Raw genomic sequence first — 15329 nt, 5'->3', positions numbered from 1 at the left:
CAGGATAAATGTGTCGGGGGGAAAATTCCCGACAAAATACATCTGTTTATGGCAAGAAATGGCAAGTCCATAATAATTCAAGTGCCAGGCCTGTCTGGAGGAGGAGGGATATTTGGTCAGAAGGAAGGGGTGTTGGTGACGGCTAGGGACTGTGTTGTGGGGTGATAGGCACGGTGGGGGTGGAGGGAAACGCATAGGCATTGACAGTATTAAGGGATAAACCTTTTAGCATTAGTTTGATGACGTGTGAGTCAGTAGTTGCAGTGACGAGGAGGAGGTCGAAGGGTTAATGGGGGACGTCCATCGTGGCGGAGATACGTAGTCCACGTGCATGTCATCGGTATGATCCAAAGGCGAGCGGAGAGCAGAAGTGTGGGGGGGGTTTCCCGCGTCCCCTGATCCAAGAAATATCCCTGGTGAAGGCATTCCAGAGACAAGAGTAGACATGGCCTGCAGGGGGTGGACAGGTTGGGCACGGAGTAGATGGGGATTGGGTGCTGAGAGGAGTCAGACCGAGACTCAGGGAGAGGAGGGCACAGCTCTCTAGTTTGTGAAGGAGGGACATGAAATGTGTCCCCTCGCCAGAGGAGAGTTTGGAGGGGGCGGAGGCAGCACTAGATATGGCAGCGTCGGCATACAGACGGGTAAGAGGCCTAGGAGCGTCAGCATGGAAATGAGGTGGCACCGGAGGTGACGGTGATAGGCGTGGCCTGGGGCAAAGAGAGGAAGGCGAAGGGGTCAGCAGAGCAGGGCTGCCCTGCAAAAGTCAGAGGGGGAGATGGTGGATGAGGAGGTCTTGGGGAGGCTTGTCCCCAGGAACAGACGGACGTTTGGGGCAGTGCCGGGAGTCAGCATTGTGTCGGTGTTGATAATTGCATCACCTGGGTTCAACTACCAGGCCCACACCACCCCCATCACGATAGACTCTGATTTTCTGAGCACAGACGGCACTGTAGGACGACCAAGTAGGCAGCAGACAGCGATAGTGTGACCCAAATGGCAACATACAATACAAAAGCAGGCCCGGGATGATAGGGTTCTGCATAAAGTGGAGGGAGGACTGGGTGGGCCTCAACAGTGGTTGGACACTTCTTCCCCTTCCATTTAACAACAACGGCGACTTGCTGGAAATTCCCATGGTATTGTCGACGTATATCGAGTACACGAGGATTAAATTCACGAGCATCTTCGATAACGGCGAATAAAGGAAATTTTTAACTAGGATGTGACAACATTCATCTGTGTCAGCTGGTGGGGGCTCGAGGACAACTCTGTCAAACCCGACACTAAAAGTGTTTCATAGACCTCAGGGGTCAAACACTTGAAGTTTCGGTTCCTACCTTTTATGAATTTAAGGGTGAGCTCTTGTTGTTTGTAATACTTTGTCGTCCAATTAAACCGATCCGCGACGGCTTTGTGTGAGGCCTTGGAGAAATGCAGAATCAGCTTATTCGGTATGTTTTTATTGCAAATTACATAATATTAACAATTTGATGTTACGTCCGTTATGTATTGGGTCTTGTAAGTCACCCTTTCATGAAACGACACCATATTGAGACCCCTAGCTTACGAGAGTTAAAAAAATAATAATAATTAAAAAATAAATAAATAAATAAATAAATAAATAAATAAATAAATAAATAAATAAATAAATAAATGAATAAATAAATAAATAATCTCATATTACTCAGGCGTGTAGCACAAACTAGGCATATCAACAGAAAGTGCGGTAAAACATTCTAAGCATAATTTGTCTTTTGTCCAATCTGTTTATATCCTTACTTAATATATACTTTGTTGTAACTGCACAAGTAACTCCTTACACCTCTCCCCTCCCTCTGCCTCCGAACACCCTGCCCAACCCCCAGCCTCCACCCACTCACACACTGAACCCCGTCATCTCCCGGATTCCCGAGTCGATATTCTCGGGTTCACACCTCACGGATTGACAACGCTGACTAAAACAGTTGGAAAAGTCCACAACAGTACCACCTAGATAATCATGTGCACTACTAGTATTCAGCTGCAGAGTCTCCCTCGCTATTATTTCCCACAGGAAATACCCCTCTTACAAAACTAGCAACTACCTGCAGAATCACACACACGACTTGTACTACCTGGAGCACCAAGTGCTCTACTAGTCCCAACCTACTGAGTATCAGGTAATGTCTAGGACTCTAGGTTAAGCTGCAGAATCACACAAAATAGAACAATTATACTTGCCTACAGAACCATATAATGTCAATACCTTCCTACAGAACCACACACGACATTAGTACACTACATGCAGTACTACTATTACCGATAGCAGAACTATGTAATGATAGTATCCACAATACCTACATAACCAAAGAAATTTAGGGCTTCCTTATTAGTACCCACTCATACTAGCAGTGCCCAATTGCATAACCACACAAACACACTAATAGTGCCTACTTTTGAACACTCAACTTAATTTTTTTTTAAATATCCGATAATCTGAAGAAAAACCCCACAAGTTCTTGCTCGCCTCAGGGCAATGTGGTGAAATATGACAGGCTAAGATGAAAATGGCTGAGATATAATAAATTATAGGAGAGCGAGCCCATTAGGGGGGACCAGGGGTGGGGCGCGGGGTTGCATGTTTACCGTTTTATTTATCAAATACTAAAATAAACTTTATATTATGCAATTATTATTTTTTTTTGATACATGAAATCATATCGTACGATAACCTCTCCGGCAGCAACGGCAACTAAAGTATTTGTGTGCTTACTGTGTCGGGCTACCCAAGTTATGAGGTTGGATGGCGCTGTGCAGTGCAGCGCTACAGCTGCTTCCTCTAAATCCATACTGTTTCACAGAATTTTTACAGCTTCAATCAACTTAGAGATGATAATATAAAAGCATAAAGAGGTGCTGTGAAGAAAAGAAAATTGCATTGTATCTACAGTTCAGAAATCTCACCCCTTCTGCTCCTCCTTCTATCGCCCTCCAACCCTCCTTTCCACCCCAGACCTCACCTAACACCACAACTATGTGACCTCACATCATATTAGTTGAGGGAAGGCCAACAATAGACAATAATACAGTGTTGATTGAATTGCATGGAGGTCTACAGTTACAAAAACTTGAACGCCCATAGCTCGAAGTGTAAGCTATTAGCACAAATTTAGAAATATATCCAAAACTTCTGGAGTGATTTTAGAAGTTTAAGTTGCTATACAATTGTCATTGACAGGGAGAAAAACGTACGGTGAATATATGTTGTACTCAATATCGATTTTATGCAATGAGTACAAGAATTTTGAAAAATAGGGCAAATTACTTTTAAAAAATTATATCTCATTACTTGCACATTATATAGCAAAAAATTACCCCAATTTTGTGCATTGTCTAAAATTACTAGTTCCTGAAACATTTGGTAAGGTAAAATTTTTCACCATTGAAATCACATTTTCCTCAAAATAATGATAAACAATTTTGACAATGTCACTCAAACTTCGGCAGAAACATCACTAGCAGGGTCCTCACACTGATTAAAAATTCAGCCCAATCCATTGATAAAGAAACAAAACGTCGAGTGCTGGCCTTCAGAAACACAGTGATTGGTAGTCATATCTACTTCTATTGTACATATATCACACATTGTCCGAAGACTGGTAGAAACAGGTAGATGGATAAGTAAATAGGTTTATGGTAAATGGTACACTTGCCCTGCAGGTAAAGAGGAAACTTACCTTTGTAACACCGATAACACCAATATTTTCAGAGTAGGATGTAGTTCCATTTCCTGTACCCCACAATCCTGCTATTATACACCCGATGCCCTCTATAGCAATGCCCCGATTGATGGCGTGAGTAGGCGGCGGTGGAGCTCCTGTGATAAAGAATAATAAAGATTGAGGTTTATATCATTAGTCCTTGTACTGTGCACTGTAAAAATTGGAAAGGGAACTTGAGACGAAAAAGGGTATATTAACTACAAAATATCCATCGGCCTTTAAAATAACTTTTATTCGAACATGATAGGGCTTACTGCTGTCGATAAAACCCGCTATGCCGCAATTAGTTCTTACATTACCGTCTGTCGGTAATTTTTATCTGTATTTAAAGATCTTCTATTCATTATTTATGAAATGTTTGGATATAATATTGAGTGTGTATACCGAAAATCAATAACCATAAGTTTCCCTTTAAATTACTTAATAGTATTTTATTAGAACACATTTAGTTTTATTGTGATATAGGGCATAACTGCTCATTAAAGTTACTAGATACCACCAAGAATTTTAAGGACATAACACTCTGCTTCACATAATTTTGTAAAGTAATGAGCTGATGAAAGTTATTTTGGAGTGAAAATTATATATTTCTGATTAGTTACATATGCTACTTGGATCACCTTAGCAGAATATAATCATGATGATGTGATGTAAAGAGAAGATGGAAGTATGATGATGGTAATTTAATAACTTACTGTAACATATGACATGGTGTAACATAAAATTACACCATATCATATTAAGTGCCTTCTGTTTAATACCGGGAAAAGTTAAGAAGTTAGGTAACGTTATGTAGTTTTTTTGGTTAGATTGATACGGTCTTCTAACAATGCTTTGGCTAAAATATTGTAGCAAACACTGTGACTCAGTAGACCTTCCTACCGTCACCACAGAGTAAGGCTGTGTGACTGCACCACCACCACTGTCCAGTGGATTGGACTGTCAATCAGCATGTTAGCCATTAATCTCCCTAACCATGACATTTATGAATATTAATATAAAGTCTCAGTTTTCAATTTCGACAAAGGTTTGAACATGGCAAGTGAGCATTAGAGGTGTAACGATAAGGGTATATCGAAATTACAAGGTCTTCTTGTCAGCATGACGGTAACCTATCACAGTTCTTTTGTTTTTGCCGGGTACAGCAGCTAGTTTATTGTACACCCCATACTCATCCTAAGGAGGTGGCGCAAAAATGGATTACAGAGTAGAGGCCACAAGGGGTGTGTATCGGACCCCAGTGATAATGATACAGTATTATGGCATTGAATATTACCGAGTATTCCCAGTACATTGTTTGTTTAAGTCGGAACATAGAATTTTGATTAGGCGCTAGATGTGAAATATGAATACATCCTAAGTATATCAGCTATCTTGCCATCAGAGATAAAGTGCCATGCCATTGCAAAAGCCGTGTGTTTGGATCTATCCCTATAAGGTTCTATTTTTTTCACAATTTAAGACGTATAGTGTTGTAGTGTATGACCATATGTCTGGCCGCACTCTTTACATTTAATTTTGAACACATCTGCCAGAGGTACAGTACAGAGAATCAATTTGAATTACGTTAATTTAGCGTAAGGGAAATCAATATTATAGAAAAAACACAAACAAACACATTGTTCGGTATAACTGGTTTAGTCATATAGGTCTGGCCGAATATTAACAAGTGGAAAGTGTTACAAATGGGTATATTACTATAAATATAACTAGCGGAAGTGCCGCCCTCCTGGCGGCAATTCCGCTAGGCCACGGTAGGACGCCACCCTCCGGGAGGCTCCATATTGTCTCACTGTAGTGCATTAAGGTAGACCATATTTTTGGTTTTACCTTTAGCAGCAAGTATGTACAGATTTTTGCCAGTTCCCACTCTGGAGCATCCAACATTGAACTGTCCATGAGAGAAGCAAGGAAACACCAGGTTTAGGCCAACCATCTTTAGGGACTGTCCCTGGCTTTTGTAGATGGTCATGACAAAGCTCACTTTAACCGGGAACTGAAGTCGCTTTAACTCAAATGGCAGGTGATGAGAGGTATCCTTGTTATAAAAACATCCTCTCCTTTTGCATTTCCTGTCAGTATTGTACCTTCTAGTACATTAAACTGTTATTATTTTATTGTCTAATCATCACTACATATAACACCACCCATCATCACTACATATACCAACATCCATCATCACTACATATAACATCATCCATCATCACTACATATAACAATATCCATCATCACTACATATAACAATATCCATCATCGCTACACCTAACATCATCCATCATCACTACATATAACACCATCCATCATCACTACATATAACAATATCCATCATCACTACATATAACAATATCCATCATCACTACACCTAACATCATCCATCATCACTCCATATAACACCATCCATCATCACTACATATAACAATATCCATCATCACTACATATAACATCATCCATCATCACTACATATAACACCACCCATCATCACTACAGATAACAATATCCATCATCACTACATATAACACCATCCATCATCACTACATATAACACCATCCATCATCACTACAGATAACAATATCCATCATCACTACATATAACATCATCTATCATCACTACATATACCAACATCCATCATCACTACATATAACATCATCCATCATCACTACATATAACAATATCCATCATCACTACATATAACAATATCCATCATCGCTACACCTAACATCATCCATCATCACTACATATAACACCATCCATCATCACTACATATAACAATATCCATCATCACTACATATAACAATATCCATCATCACTACACCTAACATCATCCATCATCACTACATATAACACCATCCATCATCACTACATATTACAATATCCATCATCACTACATATAACATCATCCATCATCACTACATATAACACCACCCATCATCACTACAGATAACAATATCCATCATCACTACATATAACACCATCCATCATCACTACATATAACACCATCCATCATCACTACAGATAACAATATCCATCATCACTACATATAACATCATCTATCATCACTACATATAACATCATCCATCATCACTACATATAACAACATCCATCATCACTACATATAACATCATCATCCATCATCACGACATATAACACCATCCATCATCACTACATATAACGCCATCCATCATCACTACAGATCGGTAAAGTAGTTTCCGAGATTCTCGTGCTGACACACAAACAAACAAACACACAGACATACTTCTTTGTTTTATACATATATAGATTATAACCCTACTCTAAAATCCTAACACAAATATGACTTATAGGTTCACCGCTGTCTGTTCACTCGAACTTTGCATATTAGTCGTAGGGTCACTTTGCAGCAAGGCACTTGATTGGCTGGAGGACTGACATGCACATAGGGTCAATCTACCATTCTTCGTACTTAATATATCGTATTTATACTTTGATATTTTAAGAGTCTTACCACAAGCAGTAATCAGCAGGATGACCCATAAACAATTAATATGTTAGGTTGTAAGTTATGTCATGTTCATTGGGCGTGGAGATGGAGAGATAGTAAGGGTGAGTAATAGTAAAAGGAACTTGTTTACGTGCCCCAATAAATGAATGAGAGACGAGGCACACGCACGTGACCATCAAATGAACCCAAGCCTAGACATAGTGTCAAAGTATTGGGGGCATGAGTAAGTGTGCAATAATCAAACACACGTGGCTGGAAAACTTAAGGTAGAGTGGATGAAGACGAAGCACACTGGAATGGTGGCAAGTCAAAATGCATCAGCACTGATGTGAAGAAATGATAGCTCACAGCTTTCGACAGAGAACTCCAGCAATTATGAGAAGCCAATAGTACTGGAAGAAACCCAGCGACAGGCATCGATCAATGTCGACCGAATGGCCTTATCTTTCCCGCAAACACTTGTAAAGAAAGCGCTTCAGATCACAAAGACTCATCCACAAGAAAAACCAGGGACGGGTGAAGAAATAAGAGAATTAGTGGCCACGATGCGTATGCCGCATTGCCACAAGTCTGGCGGAGTTTTGGACCTTTATGCATGCCTTCCGTTGATACAGGACAAATGTTGCTGTGCCTAAGAAGTACAAGTACCAACTGCACATGGATGCTTGTGAAGGAGAAGAGCTGCATAAAGCAATCATTGGATGTGACTATCTAGAGCCAGATTAGGCCTACAACAAGGCAATCAAGATCTTGAAGGCAAGGTTTTGGAAATAAGTATGCGTATAATGACCAGCTGGTGAAAGGTCTCATAGACGCTCGCCCAGTCAGGGCGTTCAACGGCGAAGGGTTGCGGAAACTGGGGTCTCAGCTATAGGGTGCAGTAAGCCATCGGGAGAATCTGATTTTGATGTCTGAACTTGAAACACGACAGACCTTCAGAACGTTGGTGGTTTAGCTTCCCCCAAAATTGAGGGAACGCCGTGTGGATGATGACATACATCGGGGCTGGTGAAGTGGTTAGCGCTATACTTTGAGGAGAAAGCGGTGATGATGGATGACATGGCTCTGCTACCAAGCGAGGACAGTCAAGAAGAAAGCAAGTAAAGACCAGAAGGATCATCATGAAGAAATCGACTCGTGGGCCTAATGACTATCAGTGAAGCGAAAGGCAATATTTTTTTTTTCTTTGGCACCCCCCCCTACATCCTTGTGTAAGGTGAAGCGCAGAAGCGTTTACAGTGCCCAACAGGGAAGCATGCTAAGATCATGCTTGCCTTTATGTCTCATGAGTTAAGGGCGTAGCATGAAGAGTCAAGGGCGTAGAAGCCTGAAGAGTCAGTTGTTTATGTCATCAAGTTATTGGAAGCTCCAACAACTCCCTGAATACGAATTCGCAACTTTCGACTTACATCAGGTACCTACTTTACTGCTAGGTGAACAGGGACTAATGGGGGCTAGGAAGTAAGTCCAAACAACTTCCACCGGCCCGGGAATCGAACCCGTGACATCTCGCTTGCGAGGCAAGAACGGTACCGCTTCTACCACCGGTCCCCGCGAAAGGCAATGTGTGAGAAACAAGCTCTAGAAAAGGCTCGTGCCCTTTGTGTTCTAGAATACATGGATTAGCAGGGTGCGACAAATTCCGGAGCATATCAGTGAAGAAGAGGTTAGAAAGGGTGAAAAGATTACATTGTTGTTTCTTGTGTCTGAGAATGGGCCACCTTGTTGCTGAGTGTTGGTCAAGCTTCAGGTGTGGCACTGATGGGTGCAAAGAGAAGCACTCTAAACTGTTGCATCCATGGCCCTGAAAGTCAGCGACAATTCGTACAAGGCCAGGCAAATAGGCCATGTCTACGCTACAGGGACAAAGGACGGCCATGAAAGCCCATACAGCTGCAAAGGGGGCATTTGACTATCGACGAAAAATGCCAAGATTGTACTGACCATATTGAGTGTGAATTCGGGCCAAGGACTCACACTAACGAAATCACATCAAAACTTTAGCCCTCTTGAACTCGGGCAGCGACAGGTCGTATTGCACCAAAGATCTGGCACAGAAACTAAGGGTGAAATGGACACCTACCCTGGTAACCATTGGTATACTTGCACAAGAAACTATACACAAGTCAGCAGAAGTACGATCTAGAGGTGGCTGGCGCAGTCATGAAACGAGGCAGGATCATACTGATGCCGAAAGTACTCATTGTACAAAATTTCCCCAACACACTGCTCAACTCCGTAGTGACAACAAGTGATATTTCAAGGTGGACCCAACTGCGAGGTGTGGAGTTACCAGAATTGCAGAGCAACAGCATAGAAATTCTGATAGGACAAGATGTTTCGCAGGCTCTAGTACCTTTGGAAGTCAGAGCAGGAAGGGACGGAATGCCATTCGCAATAAGAACGCGACTGGGTTGGACAGTACAAGGAATTTGCATGTTAGGATGCCTGATGACCGAAACTGTCGTGAGTTCTGAAATCCGCCTGGAACGACAAGTTAAAATTTATTGGGAGCTGGGAAATAGGGATGAGGGAGCCTTGCTGTCGACTTTGGTCAGAGACTGGCATCAAAATTACTTGTCGTTACCAATTTCCCATACCATTCCGTGATGAGAAAACGGAACTCCCAAACAACTAGGCCAAGGTGGAGTGTCGACTAGAAGGGATTAAAAGGAGTCTATCCAAGGACGCACTGTTGTGATAAAGATACATGGGGGAAATAAATAAACTGCTTGCTGAAGGATATGCTGAATCAGCGCCTAAGGTCCAGCTGGAGTCAGATACTGGGTTGGTTTGGTATCTGCCTCATCACCCGGTGTTGAACCCAAATAAGCCAAACAAAATACACATAGTTTTTGACTGTGCAGCCAAACACAAAGGGACATCGCTGAACAACCTTGTACTTCAAGGTCCAGACTTCAATAGCAAATTACTTGGAGGTCTGTTTAGATTTCGCCATGGAACCTCAGCCACCATTGCAGATGTGGAGGCTATGTACCATCAAATCCAAGTAGCCCCAGAACATTGAGATGCATCAAGATTCCTCTGGTGGGAGAGAGCCGGCAACTTACAGGATGAAGGTGCATATCTTTGGTGGGGTGTGGAGCCCTCCATGTGCAACTTACTTCCTCCGGCGCACAATTCAAGACCGCAGATCCGAGTTTCCCGATATGGTGGCGCAAGCAGTAGGTAGTAGGCAGCTACCAAACAGGGAGGTACTACCGCCTGAAAAGATATTGGAAGCACAATGTGTTGTCTGTCTAATGGTAGATCCTGCTGCCATATGGCAGCAAGAAAATTGTGACCACGTCCCAGGTTGCTTATCTGACTTTCTGCCTCATTTACAAACAATTGCAGGGTCTCAATTGTTTCTCTTACTATTGACAACACAACATACATATATTGTTTCGCATTGCTTTATTATTATTATTATTATTATTATTATTATTATTATTATTATTATTATTATTATTATTATTATTATTATTATTATTATTATTAATTTATGATTTTATTTAAAAAAAAATATTATAAATTTTATTTATTATGAATTATTATTATTATTACATTTTTGTCCCCCAGGCCCACGATTTGGGTCAGTGACCTGTGCCCGGGTGGGCTAATCCCCGTAAAAAAAAAAAGAGAGGAAGACAACTTCTATGTTGACGACCTACTCATGTCGCTGGACTCGCCAAATGAAGCGTCAATGTTAGCAAGTCAGCTTAGAAGACTGTTGGCGCGAGGAGGATTTCGGTTATTTAAGTGAGCCAGTAATCAAAAGGAGGGTTGGCTACTATCCCACCGGAGGTGAGGCAAAATGGACTGAAGGAAATTGATCTGAGGCAGGACAAATTGCCAATGGAGCGAGCCTAGGGGTTAGGTGGCTCCTGGAAGGTGATCATCTCGCCATCAATGTGCAAACACATTCAAGGCCAGCGACCAGGAGAGGATAACTAAGCCTTTTCAGTTCCGTTTGCGATCCGCTGGGGTTTGTGGCCCCATTCATCGTCATAGCTAAAATATTATTTCAGAACGAATGCAGACGTCGACTAGGATGGGATGAACTCTTATCAACTATTAATCACACAACCTGGAGAACCTGGCTAGGATTACTGACCCGCCTAGAGAAATTCATTGGATCCAGATGCCTAAAAACAGCATGTGCTAAAGAAATAATCTCAGCTCAGTTGCACATATTCTGCGATGCATCGTGTACGGACGGGCCTAGCTGGCTCCACTCAAGCAGCTGTCCTGGCAGTGAACAATGATCGAACGATTCGCCAAGAAATGACCATGACTATTCACGAATCTTATTTTTGGACAGATAGTATGCTAGTCTTGCAGTGCATCGCCAATTCGAGTAGACGATTTCAAACGCTTGTAGCCAACAGAGCAGCAATCGTACAAGACTTGTCAAGAACTGACCAGTGGAGATATGTCAGCACATCACTGAATCTAGTGGATGATGCAACTAGGGGATTACCTGTTCTGGACCTGGCTGCAGGATCTCGGTGGATATGAAATCCTGAGTTTCTACTGAAGGAAAAAAACAGTGGCCAAAGGGAAAGGAACTGCCAGTAGCTCTGAACGACTTACTGGAGGTGATTGGAGGAGCACACCAGAGATCTTTAGTTGCTCTGGCAGCTAGTGAGCAGTCAAAATGGTCCCTCGCCAAACTGTGGCTCAGGAACTCATCATGGTAGAGCTTGGTGAAAGGGGTGGCAGGGATTAAAAGGTTCATTTGGTGGCTTGGATCCAGCATAAGGTCCGGAGACCGGCGCCTCAAACTGAAGAGGCTAAGCACTGAGGAATTGCAGTCGGCTGAAGAGACAGTTATATGCTTGGTACAGAAAGAAGTTTACTAGAAAGAAATCCGAACTGCCATAAAGGGTGAGCTGCCCAGGGGCATTAAGCTATATAGACTGGAACCATACTTGAACGAGCGAACGTTGCTCATATCAGGAGGAAGAATTAATGGAACCCTTCTTGGACGAAGTGGTGAAGAGCCAATCTTGCTGCCTAGAGATCACCACGTCACCGAAATCATAGTACGGGAGATGCACGAAGAGAGAGCCGGACATGCTGGATGAGAGCACACGATGGCATGCGTGAGGCAAAGCTATTGGTTTCCCCAGGGCAGACGTTTGCTTGATAGAATCATCCGACGTTGTGCAGTGTGCCGATGGGACAACTGGAGAAATATGCATGAAAGGCAAACTGACTTACCAATAGATCGTGTCACGCCTGGAAAGGCACCATTTGCTTACACTGGAACGCACTGCTTTGGTCCCTTCATGATCAAAGTAGGGAGGAAACAGGTTAAGCGTTGGGGATGTCTGTTTACATGTCTGACAATGAGGGCTGTTCATCGAGAGGTCTTGGGCTCATTGGAAGCAGATGCCCTCCTCAACGCAGTAACAAGGTTCTCGCACTCAGAGGTACTCCAGAGCGTATGAGGTCGGATAACGTGGACAAACATGGTACGGGCAGCCAAAGAACTCAAACTGGCTGTGAAAAGTTGGGAGCAGGATGACAGACTCAGAGGTGCCTTACTGAAAGCAGATATTGTTTGGGTCTTCAATCCACCAGCTGTTACGAGGGGGAGTATGGGAAAGACAGATTCGCACAGTAAAAAAGGCCTTAGAGGCAATTATGATCTCACAAGTTTTAAACGATGAACGTCTGCAAACACTGTTCTGCGAAGTGGAAGCCATAATTAACGTTAGGCCAATCACCTCAGTGCCAAACACTCCAAATGAACCGAAGGCTCTCACGCCTGCTGAACCTTTGCATCCAAGTTGAAAGGGTAATCTCCCTTTTGGTGGAAGCATGTCCAATACCTTGTGGATCAATTTTGGAAGCGCTGGCTGACGGAGTACCTTCCTCAGCTCAGGACTCAAGAAGGGCACTTCAGACCACGGCGCAACTTTCGCCCTTGTGACCTAATCATAATAGCAGAAGCAAATAGTCCACGTAACAAATGGCTGAGTGATGGAAGTCAAGGTTGGCAAGGATGGACTCATACGACAAGCCGTAGTCAAGATGACGATGTCCGCGATGCTGCGACCTGTAACTACAATATGCTTGTTGGAGGGAGCAATGGAAGGGGCTGACGGAGTCGGCCAGGAAAATTATTTGGGTACCCACACATGAAGGTAGTGAGGTCCGAACGTCAAGGGATCGAGATGTCCTAAGGAACTGACAATTACTACCAGCCTGAGGGCAGCATAATCACAAGAACGTGAGAAAGCAAAGTATCAATAGCCTGAAGGCAGCATAGTCACAAGAAAGTGACAAAATTAAGTACCACCAACCTGGGGGCAGTAAAGTCACAAGAACGTGACAAAGTTAGGAATCAAAGGCCTGATCTGGTTTTGAGCGTGAACGTTCAATGGAGGGGGTGTTACCGCAAACAGTAATGAGTAGGATGACCCATAAACAAATGTTATGTTAGGTTGTAAGTCAAGTCTTGTTTATTGGGCGTGCCTGCCCGTATATAGAGTATCGAGTTGGTGGAGATGGAGAGACACGGAGGAGGTTGGTGTGTAGGTGATAGTAAGGGGAGCTTGTTTGCGTATAAACACCTGACGGAGCAAAGTCGGCCAGCCAGGGCTGTGCCTGTGACGCCAGGCACTGCCACTGTAGCTATCTCCATCATAGAGTGAACACCTGATCTATATCTCTTGAGACCTTCAACACATGAGTTCAACCTGTTCTTAAGTTCACACAGGTAGATTGTGTCCATGGCATCGGTTATCATTGTGACAACTTGGAAATATGGCAAATTAAATACTCATTTTGAATGTTAAGATTGGACTAATTACATAGCTATGATTGTTATGTGAATATAAATTGGATTAATTATTTATGTATGATTGCGTATGTATGATTTATTATTTGAAATACTAAGAATGAACTGTATTCAACAGGTTTGACCGAATAATATCTTTCGAGTTCAATGTGACGGGTCTTATTATCCCCTCATCGCCCAGAAGGCGATTGCAAAAAGATAATAGCTGTCTTGATCTCTGATAATTATTTCCTCACCTAGGGAAGCAGAATTTGGCATGATAATTGAAATGCAAAGGTAAGAGATGCCAAATACTTGTAGACAGCTTATTATGTGTCAACTTTCCTTGTCGTTATGTCGAGAAGACCAACCAAGTATCAATAAAATAAAACAAACCGCTTTACTCAAAAAATAATAATTATTATTGCAAGAACATCAAATAATTCGTAGAGCCTCTGGCTCTACAAAAACACAACCCCAGATTACCGCACAGAAGAGAGTTGTGTGGACAATGACCTATTTGAAAAAAATAAAATAAAATTATCACACCAACGAATAATTTGCGAAATTGAAAATGCTAAAATTCGAGGATATTAACACCTACTGTTGTGCCCTATTTGTTAACAAATCTGTTAATCATTTGATTGACAATAAATATTTCCAGTTCCGCAATAATCAGAGATATAACTTAAGACACCCAGAGCTACTAAGACCACCCCCATGTGCTCCTCTTAGTCCCAGACCTTCATAGAATATCATGGTGTGAAAGTGTGGAACAACTTACCACCCACCCAACCGAGCAAGACGACGCTCCCTTCCTTTAAACATGTCTTAAAAATATCTATTGTCTAACTATTAATATTTTTTGTAATATTCCTACTTTTATTGTACCACGAAAACCATTATATCATAAATTTTCATGTAGATAGATAGACGTTACCATAGCAATAATTATAATTTTATTTGCCGAGAAGACATGATACTGACAGCTCCTATCCTCTTGTTTCACCTTAATGCAACCCAAGGTTGTATTGCATCACTCCCTTATCATATTTAATGTATATCAACTCCGCTGTAAAATATGTATGTACTTATAATATCAATGTAAAAACATAAAAATAGAATAGATAAAATAATAAATAACGAAGTATTAATCATGGTAACATTCTGATATATTCTTACTAACACAATGTTCCGTGTACTTTTCTAGATGATACTAAATGTTACATAATACTTCCTTGAGATAAATCAGGTGGCATTAAGAGAGCTCAGATTCTCAACTAGCCCAGCCATGTCA

The 15329-nt window shown here is 42.0% G+C and overlaps 1 protein-coding gene across 1 annotated transcript in view; it reads right to left on the bottom strand.

The window, feature by feature from the left end:
- Nucleotides 1-231: 231 nt before the first annotated feature.
- Nucleotides 232-15329, bottom strand: part of LOC121853624 (solute carrier family 23 member 2-like) — a 161476-nt gene continuing 146378 nt past the window's right edge. The window contains exons 7-8 of the mRNA XM_042347882.1: nucleotides 3720-3859; nucleotides 232-450 (exon numbers count right to left, since the gene is read on the bottom strand). Coding sequence (XP_042203816.1) covers nucleotides 232-450; nucleotides 3720-3859 — 359 coding nt within the window. The remainder of the gene's footprint in view (nucleotides 451-3719; nucleotides 3860-15329) is intronic.

This window comes from Homarus americanus, unplaced genomic scaffold (genome assembly GCF_018991925.1).
Source record: "Homarus americanus isolate GMGI-L3 unplaced genomic scaffold, GMGI_Hamer_2.0 scaffold4896, whole genome shotgun sequence".
NCBI classification, from domain to species: Eukaryota; Metazoa; Arthropoda; class Malacostraca; order Decapoda; family Nephropidae; genus Homarus; species Homarus americanus.
Note: the sequence above shows the minus strand (reverse complement) of the source record. Positions and strands in the feature narration are given on the sequence as shown.